The sequence below is a fragment of the Equus quagga genome, chromosome 5, assembly GCF_021613505.1.
Source record: "Equus quagga isolate Etosha38 chromosome 5, UCLA_HA_Equagga_1.0, whole genome shotgun sequence".
NCBI classification, from domain to species: domain Eukaryota; kingdom Metazoa; phylum Chordata; class Mammalia; order Perissodactyla; family Equidae; genus Equus; species Equus quagga.
Genome location: NC_060271.1, coordinates 41,061,838 through 41,082,366, shown reverse-complemented (window position 1 = coordinate 41,082,366; position 20,529 = coordinate 41,061,838). Strand labels below are relative to the sequence as shown.

The 20,529-nt window shown below is 38.7% G+C and overlaps 1 protein-coding gene across 6 annotated transcripts in view; it reads left to right on the top strand.

The window, feature by feature from the left end:
• The window catches only part of KIF1B (kinesin family member 1B), a 134,549-nt gene that overhangs the window by 84,226 nt on the left and 29,794 nt on the right, over positions 1 to 20,529 (top strand). For all 6 annotated transcript variants that reach the window (XM_046661801.1, XM_046661797.1, XM_046661800.1 and 3 more), the window contains 9 exons: positions 3,955 to 4,051; positions 5,303 to 5,451; positions 6,893 to 7,071; positions 7,756 to 7,893; positions 15,603 to 15,721; positions 16,693 to 16,778; positions 17,113 to 17,242; positions 17,421 to 17,583; positions 20,069 to 20,159. In XM_046661801.1, the coding sequence (XP_046517757.1) occupies positions 3,955 to 4,051; positions 5,303 to 5,451; positions 6,893 to 7,071; positions 7,756 to 7,893; positions 15,603 to 15,721; positions 16,693 to 16,778; positions 17,113 to 17,242; positions 17,421 to 17,583; positions 20,069 to 20,159 (1,152 nt within the window). The remainder of the gene's footprint in view (positions 1 to 3,954; positions 4,052 to 5,302; positions 5,452 to 6,892; positions 7,072 to 7,755; positions 7,894 to 15,602; positions 15,722 to 16,692; positions 16,779 to 17,112; positions 17,243 to 17,420; positions 17,584 to 20,068; positions 20,160 to 20,529) is intronic.

Genomic DNA, 20,529 nt, shown 5'->3' with positions numbered 1-20,529 from the left:
AATCTAAGGATCTTTCATTGGTAGTTTGACTGGCTTGTACACCTACTCTTGAGGAAGTCCTCAAAAAATGAGCCAGTCACAGAGAGTCAAAACTCATTTCACTTAGATGGGATACCTAGTGTAGTCAAAAATCATAGAGACAGAAGTAGGATAGTGGTTGCTGAGGGTGGGGGAATGGGGATCTATTGTTTAATGGACATGGTTTCAGTTTTACAAGATGAAAAGAGTTTTGAAGATAGATGCTTGTGATGGTTGCGCAATATTATGAATATTTCATAACACTGAACTATACACTTAAAAATGGTTAAAATAATAAATTTTATGTTATGTGTATTTTACTGCAATAAAAAAATTGAGGAAAAAAATGAAAATAAAAAAACTCTTAGGATAAAATATTAACATTTTTTTCCACCTGATGATTTTTTAGGTAAACCAGCAGTCTTTCTCTTTTTACTGAAAGAATCCCATATAATACATGTTTTTTTTACGGGGAAAAAACCTCCCCCATCCCCAGTCTCTTATTTTGAAACATTTTAAACCTACTGAACAGCTGCAAAAATAGTTCAGTGAACCTTTGTATACCCATATTAATGTATTTTTTATAAGTCATTTGAAAGTAAGTTGCAGACATCCTAACAATTTACTCCTAAATACTTCTATGTGTATCTCCTAAAATCAAGGATATGCTCTTAATACCATTATCCCATCCAAGAAATTTAATACAGATTCAGTATCATGTAATATAAGTCCATTTTCAAATTTCCCTAGTTGTCTAAAAAATATAAATGTTATAAGTGTGCGTGTGTTTTAATCCAAGCTTCAGTTGAGGTTTATATATTGCATTTGGTTTTATCTTTCGTTGTATTGGTATTTTTTGAAGAATCTAGGCTACATTCTGATTTGTCTGATTGTTTCCTCAAGATTAGATTTAAGGTAAACTTTTTTGGTAATACTGCTTTAAAGATGACATTGTATACTTCCGTTGCATCACATCAGTAGACACAAATTGTCAACCTGTTCTATTATCAGTAATGTTTAAAATGTAGTAAATTTAGTTATTGTGATGTTTCCCAGCTCTTTCTCCTTCTTCTTAATAGATATCTGGGGTGGCACTTGGGATTGTGTGAATATTCTGTTTTTCATCCTCCTTTCACTCAGTTGTTTTTAGCATTTATGAATGATCCTTGCCTGATTTAGTTACTACATTTGGGGTTGCAAGATAGTAGTTTTTAAATTGTCATTCCCTGTGCATTTATTAACTGGCTTTTTGGGGGGGGGGGGGCAGGCAAAGAAGAGCTTTCCTTTTTTCTCCTCTTCTTTCAGTATCAGTATGGACTCATGGATCTTTTTATATTCAGTGTGCTATATATTTTTTGTTGTTATTATTTATTAGCCCGTGGGAGTATGTTTCCTTCCAAAGTGGCCCTGTCAGTCTTTGAGTACTTCTGTGCTTTTTGGCACAAGGTGTTCTGGGCTCACCCTGTCCTTTCCTTGCTCCAAACCTGGAATCAGTCATTTTCTCAAGGAGCCCTGGTTTCTTTTAGTGGGGAGTGTATTTAGAAACCAAGATCTAGGTGCTAGGTATACTTGGAAAATAAACTTTTTAAAATATTGCTTGTCATTTTAATAGTGTTACCATTTACGAGGACTTTCACATGTGTTTTAATTTATTTTTTGTGTGTGGAAGATTGGTCCTGAGCTAACATCTCTTGCCAATCTTCCTCTTTTTGCTTGAGGAAGATTGTTGCTGAGCCAGCATCTATGCCAATCTGCCTCTCTTTTATGTGGGATGCTGCTGTGGCATGGCTTGATGAGTGGTGCTGAGTCTGCGCAGGGGATCCAAACCTGCAAACCCCGGGCTGCGGAAGTGGAGTGCGTGAACTTAACCACTATGCCACCAGGCCAGCACCCACGTGTGTTTTTTTTTTTAAAGATTGGCAGCTGAGCTAACAACTGTTGCCAATCTTCTTTTTTTTTTTTTGCTTCTTCTCCCCAAATCCCCGCAGTACATAGCTGTATATTTTACTTTTTTTTTTTGAGGAAGATTAGCCCTGAGCTAAATCTGCTGCCAATCCTCCTCTTTGTTTTTGCTGAGGAAGACTGGCCCTGAGCTAACATCTCTTCCCATCTTCCTCTACTTTATATGTGGGACGCCTGCCACAACATGGCTTGACAAGTGGTGCCATGTCCACACGCGGGATCCAAATCGGCGAACCCAGGGCTGCCAAAGCAGAACGTGCAAACTTAACTTCTGTGCCACCAGGCTTCCCCCATAGCTGTATATTTTAGTTGTGGGTCCTTCTAGTTATGGCACGTGGGACACCGCCTCAGCATGGCCTTGTGAGTGGTGCCATGTCTGTGCCCAGGATCCAAACCGGCGAAACCCTGGGCTGCCGAAGTGGAGTGTGCGAACTTAACCACTCGGCCACCGGGCCGACCCCCCCACATATGTTTTTAAATAGTTCATTATTTGGTCCTTCCTGCACTCTCGAGCAATAGGCAGGTCAAATATTAAAGTCTTCATTTTAAAGATGATAAAAGTGAGATGTAGAGAGGATCTAACTTTCCCAGGATTATACAGACTAGTACGAGCAGATGCCAGGAGCAAAACCCAAGTCATTTACCTGCTAGTTTTAATATTTGTCTCTTTTTTTGCCATAGTATATAGTCTCCTAAAAGGTTTGTTTAAATATCTAATGAAGCTGTGTCACTGGCTCTTGGTCACTGCTAGAAAGAAAGCTTCCTTTGTGAGACTAAATGATAAATGACTAGAGCCTTGAGAATATTTGCATCCTTCTTAGCATTGTGCTAAGAGGCTTTCAGTGGTCCTCTATAATGCATAGAATGTTGATTTGTGACTGGGAGAGCTCTGTTTGAAAACTGTACAGGGTCATACCTAAACCTTTGTCTCACGACAGCCTGTAATCAGGTCACTCCCAAAGAAGCAGGAAACCCAGGCAATATATATTAAAATGCTCTGCTTGTACTGTGATTTGGGATTTTCTTATGTGAAGTGTCTTATCTTAACCTTCTTGTTTTATTTTCAAAAAGTGCAAGGTTTTTTTCATTAACACTCCAAGGAACCTTTTTGGACATTTTTTCCCTAATCTCTTCCCACCATGAAATTTTAATAACTCAGATATATGGTATATCTGTTTACATACTGTATGTATATTTGTACTCTATACATAAAAAGTAAGTTTTTTTATCCCTCAAGAATCATTTTTTGTCTTCTTCAGGGTAAAATCACCCTCATTGAGAATGCATGGAGTAGATGGAGAAATGAAGGATAAATCTGATTTGTATTATAGTAATACATTTTGTATTATAATAGTATATTTTAAAATAAAATATCTTTCTTGGATAACTAAATCAGATGTATAGGCTATTTCAGTCCTAATTGCTCTGTGATCTTTTAGTTACCTGAAGGCTGAGTTCATCTTACAGCTGCAAAAATGGTAATATTTCATCCATAGGGAGTTTCAGAAGTCTACAGTCCTAAATTTTTCCCATCCAAACAGCTAGATAATTGAACTGTTGGTGACACTGGTGAATTTAATCTTTTCTAATATTCTTTTTCTCTGAAACTCCTTGATTTGCAAAGGTACTTCTTAAATATATTTTAGCATTTAATACGGGACTCATGCATTTTTCCCCTCAGAATCCCGTCTTTCTCTGCCACAACCCCAAGTAAAGAACTCTTGAGTCTGAGGGAGCAGAGAGAGACTGCAGTTAAATTTTTTTTTAGCATTTATCCATTACAGACTATCTTGTGTGCTTTGCAGTTTTTTCCTAAGTGTTTCTCTGTACTTGTCTTTTTATTGTTGTTCCCTGCATCTGTCTTCTTTTCTTTGTCTTTTGCTTTGTTTACGTTCCCCAATATGCCTTTCGCTTCTCTTTTCCTCACCTCATATTTCCTCTCTCCTACATGTTATCTCCTTTGTTTTCATTCAGGACTATGAAAGTAAATTGCAGGCCTTGCAGAAGCAGGTTGAGACCCGATCCCTAGCTGCAGAAACAACTGAAGAGGAAGAAGAGGAGGAGGAAGAAGGTAAAATCTAGAGACTGAAACTTTCCTATGTATATCTTTTGGATTTGTGATCAGAACTGGATTTGATCATAGTTGACCCTACCATTTATTGACATTTTACGGAGCCAATTTAAAGATGATTTAAAAGATGCTCAATGCTGAGAATCCAGGCTATAGTCTATGAGGTGAGAGTAGGACTGATAGAGTTCCTTAGAACACAAGATTTCTGAGCACATTCTTCATATAAATCCCTTGGGCAATGTAAATATACTGTCTCATATCACTGTACATATGAAGTTCACATATATGTTGCAAATAAATATAGAGCTTAATCTTTAAGATATTCTGTTCTATTTGCTGGTTTATGGTTTATGTCAGGGATTCCCCAGTGAAGGAATATATCAGTATACATTAAAGCCATTTCTGACAGATTTCTAATCACATTGCTTAGTCATGCCTACATGTCTTAAGTTTTCCAGAATTTCTTAGCTGAATTTGAACTTTGTTAGTTGTTGCCTTATAATACAGTGTGAACGTTCATCCCATTTCATTTCTTCACTCAACCTCTCAGTAGTCTCATGGCTTCAAATTAACTTTGAAGGAACTCTTAATTTATTTACTAAATTCTTTATTTTTCAATATTGAGGTAAAATATAACCTTTTTTTCCTGTACTAGAAAGAAAAATAGATATATATGAAGTTGTAAAACATACTAGTTTTTCTTTATTATGTACATTAGATACATATCTTTTTAAAAAAAAGCAAGAGAGGGGCTGGCCTGGTGGAGTGGTGGTTAGTTTCGTGCCCTCCACTTCTGTGGGCCAGGGTTCACAGGTTCAGATCCTGGGCATGAACTTACACACTGCTCTTCAAGCCACACTGTGGTGGTGTCCCACTGGTAAAGTGGAGGAAGGTTGGCACAGATGTTGACTCAGCAACAGTCTTCCTCAAAAAGGAAGATTGGCAACAGATGTTAGCTCAGGGCCCAGCTTCCTCACCAAAAAAAAAAAAAAAAAGCAAGAGAAATCTATTTCTTTGATGTACTATTTTAAATAAATAGTAGGATTTTTTTTTAGATCCTGAAATGTGTATACTTCTTTTGTAATGTCAACAGAATTTAGTAAGCTTTATTGAAAAGAAGAAAACTAAAGCAGCCAAATGTAGAAAAACTGGAAAATATCTTAATGTGATAACAGAGAGGAGTTAGAGGAGGGATGTGATTTCTGCACAGTTATGAAATCACCATTAACTATGCTTCATTCACTCTTTCAGTTCCTTGGACACAACATGAATTTGAGCTGGCTCAGTGGGCCTTCCGGAAATGGAAGTCGCACCAGTTTACTTCATTAAGGGACTTACTCTGGGGCAATGCCGTTTACCTGAAGGAGGCCAATGCCATCAGTGTGGAATTGAAGAAGAAGGTACGGGGAGGGGGGATCATGGACCATCTGGAGACGAAGCTGAGCCTGATAGGATTCATGGCTCCCATCTTGAACTAACCTTTCTCTTGGGTGAATTCAATTGCTTTTTGCTATGAAACAGGTTTATATATGCCTTTATTTAATACATGTGCCAGGAACATATGCATAGTAGATACTAATTAAATATTTATTAAATGAAATTTTTAAAATAACATGTTTTATATAGCTTATTTTACAAATGAGAAGACTGTATCCATCCCAGGAGCTAGAGAAGCTTATTAGAAAAATACTTCCTTTGGGTTTCTGAAAACTTCAATTTTATTTTAGTTTTCTACCATTAAGTTTGCACTTGTGTGCTTCCTGCTCTTCTAGGGTCTGAGAGGCAGTTTTGTGTAGTGGACAAGCCCATGCACTCTGCACCCAGACAGCAGGTTCCTAGCCCAGCTCTCCTTGTTGTGTTGACCATAATAGCCACGTACCTCTATTCTCTCATCTACAAAATGGGCTTGGCGACAGGGTCTCCTGTCCAGGGAGTTTGTGAGGGATAAAAGAGTGAATACTTGTAAAGTGCTGAAATAGTTCCTGGAAATGGTACAAGGCAGTAAATGTTACTGATTGTCTTAATTATTACCAACAAATCGCACCAGTTCTTAGATTCATTCTTCTGTGTGTCCCACTATCTAACAGTCTCCTGATTACTATGATTACAGTGGGGGGCAATATCACATAGTAGGTAAGAGCACAGACTGCCTGACTTTGGGAAAATTCACAATCTTCTAGGGCTATATTCTAGTTCTGTAAAATGGGGATAAGCTGTCTTCTTCATTCATAATCTTGGCAACCCGCCTCATTTTGTAATTATTTATTAACTATTCCCCTCTTCGTGTAGACTAAATGATGACAGGGACTATGTCTTTTTTTGTTACTGCTGTATGTAGCATTTAATTAATATTTGTTGCTGAAAATATAGGGTGGTAGTGAGAAAAAAATGCCGTAAGGCATGCACAGGACTTCACATATAGTAAACACTTTGAAGAGTCCTCTGAATTTAAAATGGAACATTGTGACATGTTTCCACCTTCTCTTCTTAGTGAGAGAATAGAGATGCATTCTTGGGTCTACCTTTTGTTCTCTTGAATAAATTTTACAAAAGTCTTCATTCAGTCAACCAAAATATATTTATTGAGATTTTAGTTTATGCAAAAACGCTGTGCCAGGCTAGGAAAGCAAAGTCTGTAAATAGCTTAACTTGAAATTAGAATTATTCTTTATGATTACTGTGTAAGTGGCCATTTTTTTCAGTCAATCACAAGCTGTTTGTTGAGCGCATACTATATACTTGACCTCTTTCTCATTGGGTGTGGTTATTTCCCTTCGTTTTTGAAGCTTACTTGCCAAAAACATAAAGGCCATTTGTCAATGGTTTATTCTTTCCTTTTAGGTACAGTTTCAGTTTGTTCTGCTGACTGACACGTTGTACTCCCCTTTGCCTCCTGAATTACTTCCCACTGAGATGGAAAAAACTCACGAAGACAGGCCTTTCCCTCGTACGGTGGTGGCAGTAGAAGTCCAGGATCTGAAGAACGGAGCAACACATTATTGGTCTTTGGAGAAACTCAAGTATGGAAACATTATTCATAAAGCTAATTGTTTTAGTTAGGAAATAATAATGAATTGCTCAAGTGGACGCCCTCAAATGCTCCTTTCTATGATATCACTATTACTCCCTTTTCTGTGCTTCTCTGCTGCTGTTGGCCAGTGAGAGTACTATCCATCCGATTATTTCTAAGTGAATGAATCCCACTTCACAAACAGCTTTTTGTCATTTGCAGATATAATTTAAGTTTACCTTCCATAGAGCCTCTTACATTTTAAGTGTTCCAGTTTCATAGTATCTCTTTCTTTCCTGGATCTAGTAATTACTTATCTTTTTCTGTTCTGGATCTCCTGATGATCAATAGTAAACAGGAAAGTTATAAGTAGCTTCCTTTGCATTTAGCATGATGGGGTATTGTCTGCTGTTTCAGTATATTTGAGATGTCACACACCATTGAACTACATTTCTCCTACGACTTGGTAGAGGTTAGGTGGCTATTCTTGACTTTTGGTGGCTTGTCTCTAAACTCAGACACTTTGGATACTGGGTGTTTTGGTTTCTGTACTTTTGGCCTTCATTCTTTTTTAATATCATTAAATGGTGGGAGAAGCTTTCTTTTTTTAATCTTGCATGGAAGATACTTCCAAAGTGAAATTTTAATGCAATCTTGTGATATTAACCCAGTGCACTTTATGTTTACTATATAGGCAGAGGCTGGATTTGATGCGAGAGATGTATGACAGGGCAGGTGAGATGGCCTCCAGTGCCCAAGACGAAAGCGAAACCACTATGACTGGCAGTGATCCATTTTATGATCGGTTCCATTGGTTCAAACTTGTAGGAAGGTATGTAGTGAGTTTATTGATGTCTTCTTTTTAAATAATGATTGGTTTTATTTTAATTGTTTAAAACCTCAGCAGATATTATAGAAAGTTAAAAAGAGTATGAGAAAGCTCCATTTGTAGTCTTAGCCAGTCAGTCGCAGCTGCTGTGTCATTTGGTATATTTCCCTTTGGTTTTATTCAATGTGCATATTTGTTTTAAGTCTCAAACTTTCAACCAAAGTAATTGACAGTCTTCCCCTGCTTTTCATCTCATTCACAAAATGTTTTACAGTTGAACAAGATAGATTTAAAAGAAAAAGAAAACCTATGTCTGTATCCTGCACAGTTTGAAATCATAGTATGGCTTACAACTTAGCAGAATGCAGCCTCTCCATGATCTGATATGTCCTCACTTTTTTTTTTTTAAAGCATTCATTTCTCTTTAGGCTGCCAAGGGTGAATTAATTCTATACCTTAGTTTAGTCCACTTGAGCCTCTTTTGTGTATATGTTACTTTATCATTTAATGGACACAAATAGTGCCTCTGTGAGTCCATATTGAGTCAAGTTCTTAGAGGCTTAGAGAAAGCAGAGAAATGTAAGTTTTGAGCTTAATGATTTCAGAATTTGAATTGTTTTTCAATTGCAAAAACTTTCTCACAGTTTTAAAGGAACTGGGTAAAAAGGTGGAGCTGAAGTCGTAGTATTTTGTAGAAATGAAGTAAGTCTTTCCACCCTACTCTGACAGTAGTGTTCTTAAAGAGATGAATTGGCCACACACATCTTACTCAAGCAAGGCACACATTTGCTTTGCTGTATACCATTTCATCCATTTTGTTTTCTGCTCCAAGATGACATAAAATAAAGATTTAAAACTCATTATTTCACCTAATGTCGAATGGCTCCTTTGAGGCCCAGCTGCTGATCTTTTGTGTGAAATGGAGACCATCACCGTTTTATAGTGCATTATTTATCCAAGAGATTCTGCTCATGTATTTCCTTTGCTTTTCTTATTCTAAGGATCAGTCCTTGTTCCCTTTCACCTGAACAAGATGATTTATGCTTATTTTTATCCTTTTGGCTTTTCCACTTGCTTTTATTGTGTTGATTCCCCAGTGGGTTCTGTCCTATTGGCACCTATAGCTTCCTGTTTAACCAACTATTCCTCTCTCCTTGGCTGTGTCGATCGGCGTCTTATTTGGTGTCTAGCTCCCCCATTTTCCACGGCTGTGTGAATGAGCGCCTTGCTGACCGCACACCCTCCCCCACTTTTTCCACGGCCGATTCCGACATCACTGAGCTGGCTGACGAACAGCAAGATGAGATGGAGGATTTTGATGATGAGGCATTCGTGGATGACACCGGCTCTGACGCAGGGACGGAGGAGGGATCAGATCTCTTCAGTGACGGGCATGACCCGTTTTACGACCGATCCCCATGGTTCATTTTAGTGGGAAGGTTGGTGAGGTTATTGTGAGAAAGGCAAAAAGGGACCAGCTCTTGCTCTAAAGAGGCTCCTTGTGCAATTTTGGATGATCTTGCTTTAGACAGTTCAATTCCTGACACGCTGATCTGGCTAGAGAGAGCTCTCAGGCAGTGTTCATGAGGTACTCGGTCTACTCGGTACAGCATATGGCAATGTGTGGAGACTCTACATGGAGGACCCGTGGTCTTAAATTGCCCACTAATTTTCTTCTGAAGGAGGAAACTCCAGAGGAGAAAGTAATTAAAGCTAGGAGTCAAATGTTACAGGTCCGAAGAATGTTATTGTGGTCTGCTGTTTCATTTTTGTAGTAATGTGAGTGAGGAAGCATATGGGAATAACAGGACGAGAGCAGAGCAAGTCCAAGGTTAGGCTAAAGGATTTGCGGCACCACCAGGAATCAAGAGGACAAACGTGGAATCAAGAGTAGTGTTAGGTTTATTTTTTGCGTAGTCTATGAGTTCAAAAAAGAATCAAGAACATGAAGTTTTCTCTTTGTCTAAAATGGATGCCTTTCTTTGGCCAGGTTCACTGAGCCTATCTAGAGGTCTTTTCTTTGGCTTCTGCTAAAATTTTACCTTTAGGCTTTATAATGATGAATCTCGTAAAATTATCTGTTACACCATCAACAATAGATATTGTTCAGTGCTCCATGAAACTGCTTTGTGTCAAGTTTAGTTTACCTAAATGAGGCATTGTCTCTGGCTCCATCTGTCAGTGATGCAGAACTCTCATGCACATGCTCCTAATACTGATGTCTTTGTCTACGATCCAGTCTTCATGCTGAAGTAATTTTAATCACAGATTCAACAGTGCAACACTCACTGGATTAACAAAAAAATATGGGCAGATTTTAAGGTATTAAATTTAATTCTATTGGTGCATTAGAACACACATTGTTGAATCCTTTAAAAATAAGGGAGTTATGTCAGTATTAAATGGCTAAGCACCAGTTATCTAAAAGTTAAATTGCAGCAAGTCTCCTGACCCAGTAGAGACATGAGTTCTAAAACTTAACTTATAGTTGGTGTTGGTTACTTGGTGAGAACTAAATAAATAATGTAAACGATGATCACTGTTATGGAATAGGGGAAAGGAAAGCCTTTTTGATAAAAATGAAAGCCTCAGTTATGACTATTGATTGTAGTAGTAGACTTTCTTGGGGTTTTACAAAAATGGCGAAGGGGCATTTATTCAGTTTTTCCATGAATAAACATAAAGGGATTAATACAATCATGAATATTGTTTTCTGCTCGTGTATTGCCAGGAGTAGATCCTGAGAATTTCAGAGAAGCTGATTGATATTAAAATTGAGAAAGGTAGTTCCGTGTACAAATAATGGGATCATAATGGTTTCCTTATTTTATGGCATGTGTGCCCTTCAGTACATTTCCATCCTCTTCTTAGAGAGTTGAAAGTTAGAACCAAGTTTCTATCCATACTGCTTGGTCCGGGTGCCAGTTGCGCAGCTTCTAACGCTGCTCACTGTGTTTTACGCCATTGCACGGTGAGGAGTAGGTAGCTTCATCTTACATGGCATGATGGGAAGAACACTGACCTAATTGTCAGGAGGAGCCTAACTTAGGACAACCAACTTAAGCTGAGGCCTGTTGCTTCATTCTCAAGTGTAAAATGAAGAGTTAGATAGAAAAAAAAGAGCCTTAAAGATCTTTTTGATCGTTCAGATTCTGTCATCCACACTAGCAAAATGAATATGCTGGTTAAGAGTACCACTCAGAAGCATTTGTATTATGAGTCAGCTGTGTGGAAAACTTAAGTCAGAATCCCGCTTAATGTGGGAAGTCACTAACTTAACATATATGTATTATTCTCTCTAGTTTTATTCATTTTAATCATAGCACATTTAAGTGTAGGTATAAAGCAATCAACTTTACTTTGATTTGCAAATAAAATGTTTATGGAGCTATGGCTTAGGAATTGACATTTTTATTTGTTTGGGTTCCCAGGTTCTAAAGCTAACTTTGCTTTGCAAGAAAAAGGTTAGGGGAGGAGGTGAAATCATAGCAATCAATAAAGTGAAGGATAGCTCTTTATTTTCACCCTTAACTACATTTCTTATTTACAAACAAAATTGATAATAATGCAACGTCACCCAGTTATGTAGAGGTCATTGTATGTGTAAGAAGAGTAACTTCTGTCTCATTCTTGTGATTCACAGGATTGAATTTCCCCTATTTGGCACATAATTGCAAAAAAAGTTACTTGTAAAATTTTCCAGGTTCTTGTGAAATTCTGTTTGTAGATTTTGTTTCTTGGCCTTGGCTGCCTCTGGTGAATTTTTATATGAAAATGAAAAGAGCTTGTCCCTTTAGCTGTTCTCTTATGGCATGCTGGGATGTTATGAACCATCCATCATAATTTTGGATGAAATGTAAATATTTAAGCTAGTCTTCTGGGTTAAAAGGGGGCAAAAGATGGTTATTCTGTGACCTGAGTACCTGAACTGACATTCTTGCTGTAACTAGAACCATAATTATGCTGATTTTTCTTATCTTTATGTTGACAAAATTTCTTTCCCTTTTTGATGTAACTTCACAGAACTTTCTGCTAATATATCTGTTACATCTTCCCCTCTCATCCCTGTTCTCCTTCAGTCTGCTAGGTCAAGGTATAAGAACTCTCAAGAATGCAGAGTAAAAATTTCAGTCTAGAAAACTTCAAAGGAGAACTTTTATACAGCATTGATTTGGGGTTAAGGACTCTGTACTGATAATAGGACAAGGAGCTGTCTAGTGATTGTGCTCTTGTGTAGTCACAGTGCCAGTGCCCCTGCTACTGCCATAGAATTGTAGAATTCTCTTTTCTAGAAAGGGAAATCTGCAAGAGTACCTCTTGTTCTTCCACCTTTGGAATAGTCATTGCCATCGGCAGAATATGTCTTTAATATTTGCTCAAATAGGACTTTATTGTAACGTGTGTGTGTTAACATGATATGCTGTGCCTTCAAGTGGTAAACTTTTATAAAATTAAAAACAGGAGTTCCTGGGGCCAGCCTAGTGGTACAGTGGTTAAGTTCACATGTTCCACCTCAGTGGCCTGGGGTTCACTGGTTCAGATCCCGAGTGTGGACCTATGTACTGCTTGTCAAGCCGTGCTGTGGTAGGCGTCCCACATATAAAGTAGAGGAAGATGGGCACGGATGTTAGCTCAGGGCCAGTCTTCCTCAGCAAAAAGAGGAGGATTGGTGGCAGATGTTAGCTGAGGGCTAATCTTCCTCAAAAAAAAAAAACCCACAAAAAACAGGAGTTCCTGTTTTTGAATAGCTTTTTTTTTTGCTGAGGAAGATTAGCCCTGAGCTAACATGTGTGCCAATCTTCCTCCACTTTATATATGAGTTGCCACCACAGCATGGCTGACGGGTGGTATAGGTCCACACCCAGGATCCAAACCCACAAACCCAGGCCGCCAAAGCAGAGCACACCAAACCCAACCACTATGCCACAGTGTCAGCCCCATGAATAGCTATTTTTTAAAGATTTTATTTTTCCTTTTTCTCCCCAAAGTGCCTCCAGTACATAGTTGTATGTTTTTAGTTGTGGATCCTTCTAGTTGTGGCATGTGGGATGCCACCCCAACATGGCTTGATGAGTGGTGCTGTGTCCGTGCCTAGGATCCGAACTGGCGAAACCCTGGGCTGCCGAAGCAGAGTGTGTGAAGTTAACCACTCAGCCACGGGGGCTGGCCCCTGAATAGCTATTTTTAAGTATGAAAATAACTATAAAAATTAAGTATAGGGGCTGGCCCCGTGGCCGAGTGGTTAGGTTCGCGCGCTCCGCTGCAGGCGGCCTAGTGTTTCGTTGGTTCGAATCCTGGGCGCGGACATGGCACTGCTCATCAAACCCTGCTGAGGCAGCATCCCACATGCCACAACTAGAAGGACCCACAACGAAGAATATACAACTATGTACTGGGGGGCTTTGGGGAGAAAAAGGAAAAAAAAAAAAATTAAGTATAGTCAGGACTCTAAACACCTTCTAGCGGGGCTGGCCCAGTTAAGTTTGCTTGTTCTGCTTCAGTGGCCCCAAGTTTGCTGGTTTGGATTCTGGGCACGGACCTAGCACCACTCATCAAGCCATGCTAAGGTGGTGTCCCACGTGCCACACTAGAAAGACTCACAGCTAAAATGTACAACTATATACTGGGGGGCTTTGGGGAGAGGAAGAGAAAATAAAATCTTAAAAATAGAAAAGACATGCTGTGGCAGACATCCCACATATAAAGTAGAGGAAGTAAATAGTTAATATCCAACATGAGGATGGCTTTGAAAATCAACCTAATATAAAGTTGGATGGCTTTGCTTCTGTATCTCTGGTGTAACCCATTTTTCTGAAGAATCTTCCACTTAAAGGACAAATCATTTTCCTGTTCATTTATGTTCATAGATATTTAATCACTTACCAGATATTTACTGAGTAACTAATAGTAATGTCCGGCCCTCTGCACACAGTGGCAAGCAAACCCAGACATGGTTCCTGCCCTCATAGGCTTACAGTCTGGTGGGTGAGACAGACGAATTAAATAATCACGTAAATAAATGTAAATCATAGCAATGATGGAATCATGTGTGTCATGGAGATCATATAACATTGGGGGGACCTGTCATGAGAGAGTGGTGTTTGGGATAAGACCTGAAGATGTGAAATCAAAGGCATGAGGTGGGTAGTAGAGTTCAGAGAAGACTCCACGCAAGGACCAGAGCATCATTGGTGGCTCTCTAAATGACCCAGGCATTGAAAGTGGGCATGTCTGGCTGGAATGCCAATCAGAAAGGAAGGTGGTCTGTATGTGTGCTGACTTCGGAAGTGAAATTATCCATTTGGTAACTTATACCAAATTCGTAGTCTTTAAAGTCTATCACAGTAGTTGATATTTGAGAGTCTTGTTTGTAATCCTTTCCAGAAGACTTTTCATTTTTAAATTTTTTAAACAAAGCTTTACCCTGTTTCCTGGCATTGCCCTCCCAGCCTTTGGAGCAGACTGAAAGGGAAGTGGACATCATTTGATCTGATTCAGTGTTCACTTGCAGTTATTTTTGTTATCCTCTTCATTCATATTTCATTTATGCTCTTAAAGTTTTATTAACATTTGTTTTCCTGTGGTGTATTTTGTCTATTCAGAATTTTTTTCATTACTTTGAGTTGAAATCCCAAGAATCCACTCCATCTTCGTTTTCTCTTTGTTTTAAAGTAGACTTCAGAGCAGGAAGAGAAGCAGACAGGCATATGTGTCATGTTTAGTTATGTTTGATTTCTTGATGCAAATGTTTGCTCTTTGTCTTGTCTTGTGTTCAAAGATCAGCATATACCCAGTGGGAAGACAGGAGTAACAGCAGGAACTAGATTTTATTTCCCATCCACTAATTGGGATGAACATGGTTAAGCTTTGTGATCACCAGTTTTTATTGCTTTAAAAAAAATCAATAGCTACAAAATAATGAAAGAAGAAAAAAAAGTACAAATGTGATAGGACTTTGCTAGTTCATTTGAAATAGAAAATTGGGTCTGTAACTTACCTTTAATATATGCATTTCTGAATTAGGTTTTGGACTCTAGGAGCAAAAGCAACCCTTTAGGGATCAGCTATCTTCTTCTCCCTTGGCATTTATACTGATGCCCTTGTAGTCTCCTATAAGCTCGCAACTCAGAGACTTATGGCCACATAGCCTCTCTGCCCATATGTGTCAGTCACCCTGCCTAAAGATAATAGTCATTTCTTAGAGTAAAAATAAAGACCCATAATGCTGTGACTTGAAGTCTATTTTAGAGTTATTAACTGTATTTCAGTCACATTTCCTTACCTTTTTTGTTTCCTGATTTCTGTTTTATCTATTGGGAAAAACAAAAACAGACCTCTTTGTAATTTCCTATGTTAAAAAGTTAAGCTCTTTAGCAGTCTCCCTTTCCCCTACTTTAGCAGTATTCATAGAGCAGTATCTTGAAAGTCTTCTTCCAATTGTGAACTCTTTTACCTATGTTGGTAATTTTTATAGGGAGTAATTTGGTGTCAGTTGGTCTTTGTCAGCTGCTTTACCATGCATTTGCATTTGTTTATATATTGTCTGCTGAAAAGGCAGCTGGGGACAGTCTGAGTACAGAACATAGAGTTGACCTTAAGATAAGACCCAGAAGCCAGCTCACAGTTTCATGAAGATATTTGCAGTAAATCTGAAAGCCAGCTTCTCTGTCTGTGGGATGCTCAGATGTTTGTCTCCCGGTTTCTGTCTCTAGGGCATTTGTTTACCTGAGCAACCTGCTGTACCCTGTGCCCCTGATTCACAGGGTGGCCATTGTCAGCGAGAAGGGCGAAGTGCGGGGATTTCTTCGCGTGGCTGTACAAGCCATTGCAGGTGGGTGACCCTCTTCTGAAATGAGAGCCATGGATTCTTTGCCTAGGACAAAGCAGGCCAGTTCTGTATGGGCCACACTTCAGTTACATGTACAAACTGTGGTATGTTTGTCTATCTCAGAGAAAGCTTTTATTGCTTCCTTTCTAACTATTGTTCCCAAGTATCATAAATAGATTGTGTTTAGTCTGGGCTACTGCTCTTTTGGAATAATGGGGCAAAAGGATTTCCTTTAACATTAAGAACAACTCTTGGATTAACTTTATAAAAGCCATTTGTATTTTAAATAATGTATCTTAACTGCTTCAGAAGTAACAAAGGATTTTCAGGACTTTTTCTTGCCTAATTTTCTCTCAGAGTGCTTCTGCTAGACATTTCTGTCCTCTGGCTACTATTTTGTAATGCATGGATCAAGATTCTGATACTTAACACTTTTCCATGATCCAGCCTACATTCCGAGGAAAGAACGTGGCTGTTTCCTATAATTTTTCTGTTTTAATTTCTAAACACTATGCTGTGTTTAGTGACCTTTTAGCTTTTCCCCCATGGAAATCTCTGGCATAGCCACCAGTGTTGAGTTTATGGAATTTTCCACAAGTACAATCTAATATTTTCAAATATTTGTTGAGTATTGTTGTATACAATCTTGCTAAGTAAAGGGATCAGTATGTCTAAGTATGACATTTGGGCAAAATCAAGAATAAAACTGATTCTTTACTCACTAGTGTCATTTGAGCTAAGGAGGTTGTAAATTTACCTGATTAGAGTTGGAAGCAGCCCATGTGACTTTACTGCTCCAGTCTCTGTCTTTATTATACAAAAGACTTGTTCTTTAGTGTCTCCTCTTGTATTAAAGTTCTTGAACCCTAAGTCTCCGCTACTTTCCTATTTATTCTATAATCCAATAGGAGTCATTCCCCCTCTGCCCCATTTGTAGTCTCATTCAATCCTTGCTTATTTTTTTTCCTGCTTAGCGGATGAAGAAGCTCCTGATTATGGCTCTGGAATTCGACAGTCGGGAACAGCTAAAATATCTTTTGATAACGAGTACTTTAATCAGGTGAGAAGGCTTCCAGGAAGAGGATAACCTTATGGAAGGAGAAAGAAATAGACAGGTTTATAAGGAGGATGTTCAACACTGGAGAACAATTCTTCTACCTAGAACTAACAAGCATGGGTAACTACAGGGTTGTTCAGTAGAATTTGGGACATGTCGAACAATCACAGTGGTAAAGGTGAAGGCCCAACATTTCTATTTTATTGTATTGTCTTTTCTCAGGCAGCTCTTAATCCACATAATTTTCCAGTCTCTATTATTTGTTAGGCAAATAAACATAAATAAGGAAACTGAGGAAAACCATGCTATGTATTAATCTACCCTGCCTTGTTTTCAGAGTGACTTTTCTTCAGTTGCAATGACTCGTTCTGGTCTCTCCTTGGAGGAGCTGAGGATTGTGGAAGGACAGGGTCAGAGTTCTGAAGTCATCACTCCTCCAGAAGAAATCAACCGAATGAATGACTTGGGTGCGTAGACAGTTTACTATGATTGGGGACATTTTCAAAGGGGAAAAATATTGACCATTGTCAAGGGAGATAGTCGCTTTCATCAGCTAGGAGTGGAAAGAATGCCTTATTCTCCCTTCTTTGAAAGGTGGTGTGTGCATTATTTGAACCATATGTGTATTCATTTGACCCTCTTTAGATTTGAAGTCAAGCACTTTGCTGGATGGTAAGATGGTAATGGAAGGGTTTTCTGAAGAGATTGGCAACCACCTGAAACTGGGCAGTGCCTTCACTTTCCGTGTAACAGTGTTGCAGGCCAGTGGAATCCTCCCAGAGTATGCAGATATCTTCTGTCAGTTCAAGTAAGCCACCCCTTTGCTCTGCCTCCTAGCATTTAACCCAGGTGGCGTCCTTTGCGCACTGTAGAGTGCTTTACATTTGTGAGATATTAACACTCTTGAGAGTTAAACGACTGCCAGTCTCTGAAATAAAATGGTTTCTTCACTCAAGATGGAAGTAAGAACTGGAAACCTACAATGGAATGAAACAGGGTTCATTGTGGGGAGGAGCATGGCCGTGCATCCTGGTAGAAGATTCTGTTTGAGACTGTCCCCCTTGGCCAAGAATATAGGATCTAATCCAGACAAGAAGCTATTTATTAGAATAGAAGACTATTAGTCTTTTTAATACTCTTCATGCTGAAATCTCTTATTAGTAAATAAGTCTGAAAGCAGTGAATTATCCAGCTGCCAATTTGCCTATTTAATACTTGGGAAAAGGAAAATTTAAATAGTGTAAAGAACAGTAAAATTCAACATCAACTGAAAAAAAGGTACTATGTAGAGAAGATGTGACAGGTTTCATTTCTCACCCACATGCAAGCTCTTTCTAGCCTGTAAGCCTCTTGAATGCCGTACTCTAGATGCTTTCTTCTCAGGACATCCCTAGGAAAACACATTTTTGAGAATCGTAAGTTTTAATACCTCCAAACATCAATATGTCTTTTCAGTACTCAGAAAGGGCCACAGTACAAGAAAAGGAAGTCGGACTCACCCCATTCCTGAAGCCCAGTTTACTACTCCTGCCACCAAAAGGCTGCTTTAGAGTTCTGCCATCCCTCTCCCCTCAGTGTGTGCCTTCGCCTTCTTAGGGGTCCTAATGCAGTTTATAAAGCTTTGCCTTTATATAAATTTTAGCCAAGTCCTGAGTTAAAGTGATTACTGCATAGTAAGCCACTAATATCATTTGCTATAACTCATAATTGTTATTGAAATATTATCCTTCCAATATTGATTTTGCCCATTTAATGTGTTTTCACTAGCAGCATTAAATTTAGGGTGGGATGGAGTTGGCTAGATGAATCAGTTTTTTAAGCTTTCACTATTATTCTAGTCAGGTAACTGATATGTTTTATGGGAAGGATCTATTTGGTTAACTGACGTCTGAAAGGGCAATAGTGGTGTGTTGACTTTTGCCCTGAAATCTCCCTAAGAGAGCAGTATTTCCTAAGAGAGCAGTATCTCGACCTGGCGTTAGCTTTGGAGGAAAGGGCGTGTTGACTCCTGTTGAAAGAAGACTCAAATTCTTCTTGGGTTTTTATAGACTCTCATCTGGCCTCTGAGAAAGACACAGCTGTAGAGCAATGTGAATGATTTCATGTGTCACCAGTGTGGAACCCCAGGATATTTGTACCTGCTCCAAGCAGACCATTGGAAGAGTGTAGATCAGAGATCAACTAATGCCCATGGGGCCTCTGGCAGGTACAGTGTATGGTCCAGAGAGGAAAAAATTGGAAGAAAAAAAAAAAGGAGTAAGAAGTAAGAGAAGGAGAGGGAGAGAGATAAGGAGAAGAATGAGAAGAAAGAAAATAGTTTTATAAAGGTACATGTAACAGAATGCTACAATGCCAGCAACACGTGACATCGGTGATTTGGAATGCCCAGCAAAAGTACACCACTCTCCTCAGACTCACTGAACTACCTTGGAAGACAAGGAGTTCATACTCCTGGTCCCTCTATTCTCTGTTCATTTTCTTTTTCTCCCTTCTTTCTTGCTGGGTATGGAATGTTATTCTGATGGATATTTTCTATCTGACAGTAAATCTTTGTATTGAGTATTTTTTAATTCTCCACTTTTTATTTCAGACTAATAATAGAAAGAGAGAACAATAAAATCTCACTACTTGTGAGAATGAATAAATATAGCCTACTGATTCAACAAATATTTCAGGAGTTTCTTCTGTATTTTGAGCCCTATAGGAGACACTCACTGTCTTTTGGGGAGATAGGTGTATAAATATATTATTATAAACAGTGAAATCATTGCTATGGAAAAAAAATAGGTCCCTAGTGCTGTGGGAACACAGAACTGTTTGGATGAGTCAGGAAAGACTTCCTGGAAGAGGTGACATTTGAATCTACTCTTAGCTGGTCTTAGACTCTAGGCAAGTATGCCAAACACAGGCTTTGGTACTGCCTTATAGAAACTTGCATCTGCTAGATCTTTCCTACACAAAATGATTTCATAATTTTTGTTCTCAGTAAAAAACTTCTACAAAGGAACAGTTCACTGAATTCATTTTTCACACTAAGATATTCTTGCATATACATCCACATAGCTAAGTGATTAGGGTCAGTTAATTTTCAGTCATTTTTGAAATAAAATCTAAAACGCTATTTGAATGATGTGGAAAATGTTCTTGACAAGGAAATACAAATAACTTGGCTCACTTAAAGACTCTGCTTAAGTAGGATGCCTCTTTCCATAGGATTCAAGTTGCGCTCTTAAAACATAGATCTTGATGAAATTGTTTAATGTGAAATTCATGTGTCTTATTTTTTTATTAAGCTTTTTGCATCGCCATGATGAAGCATTCTCCACTGAACCCCTCAAAAACAATGGCAGAGGAAGTCCTCTGGGCTTTTATCATGTGCAGAATGTAAGTGACAGGTTCATTTTTTCCAAACATTTTGTAGGTTTGTGTACCTTGAAGCGGCTGGTATGAGGCAGGCGTCATGTGTGCCTTTCTCAGCAGAGGAAGGATGATGATCTGAGCTGCTGTGCTAGGGGGAGCTCTGTGGGGAGAATAGACAATGGAGGGAGTGGCCAGAGTGGTGAGCTAATCCTCAGTGGACAGAGCAGCCAGGCTGCTTCTCAGAATTACAATGGGTCCCGTGAGTAGTGTGGGGGTTGGTTTGCCAATAAAATCTTCCATCAGTTTGCATGTAGCGAGTTGTTTTTAGTGTTTCTTCCTAGAAAAAATATGTTTAACATGAGATTTGTTAAAGTTAATATATTGTCCTTTAAAC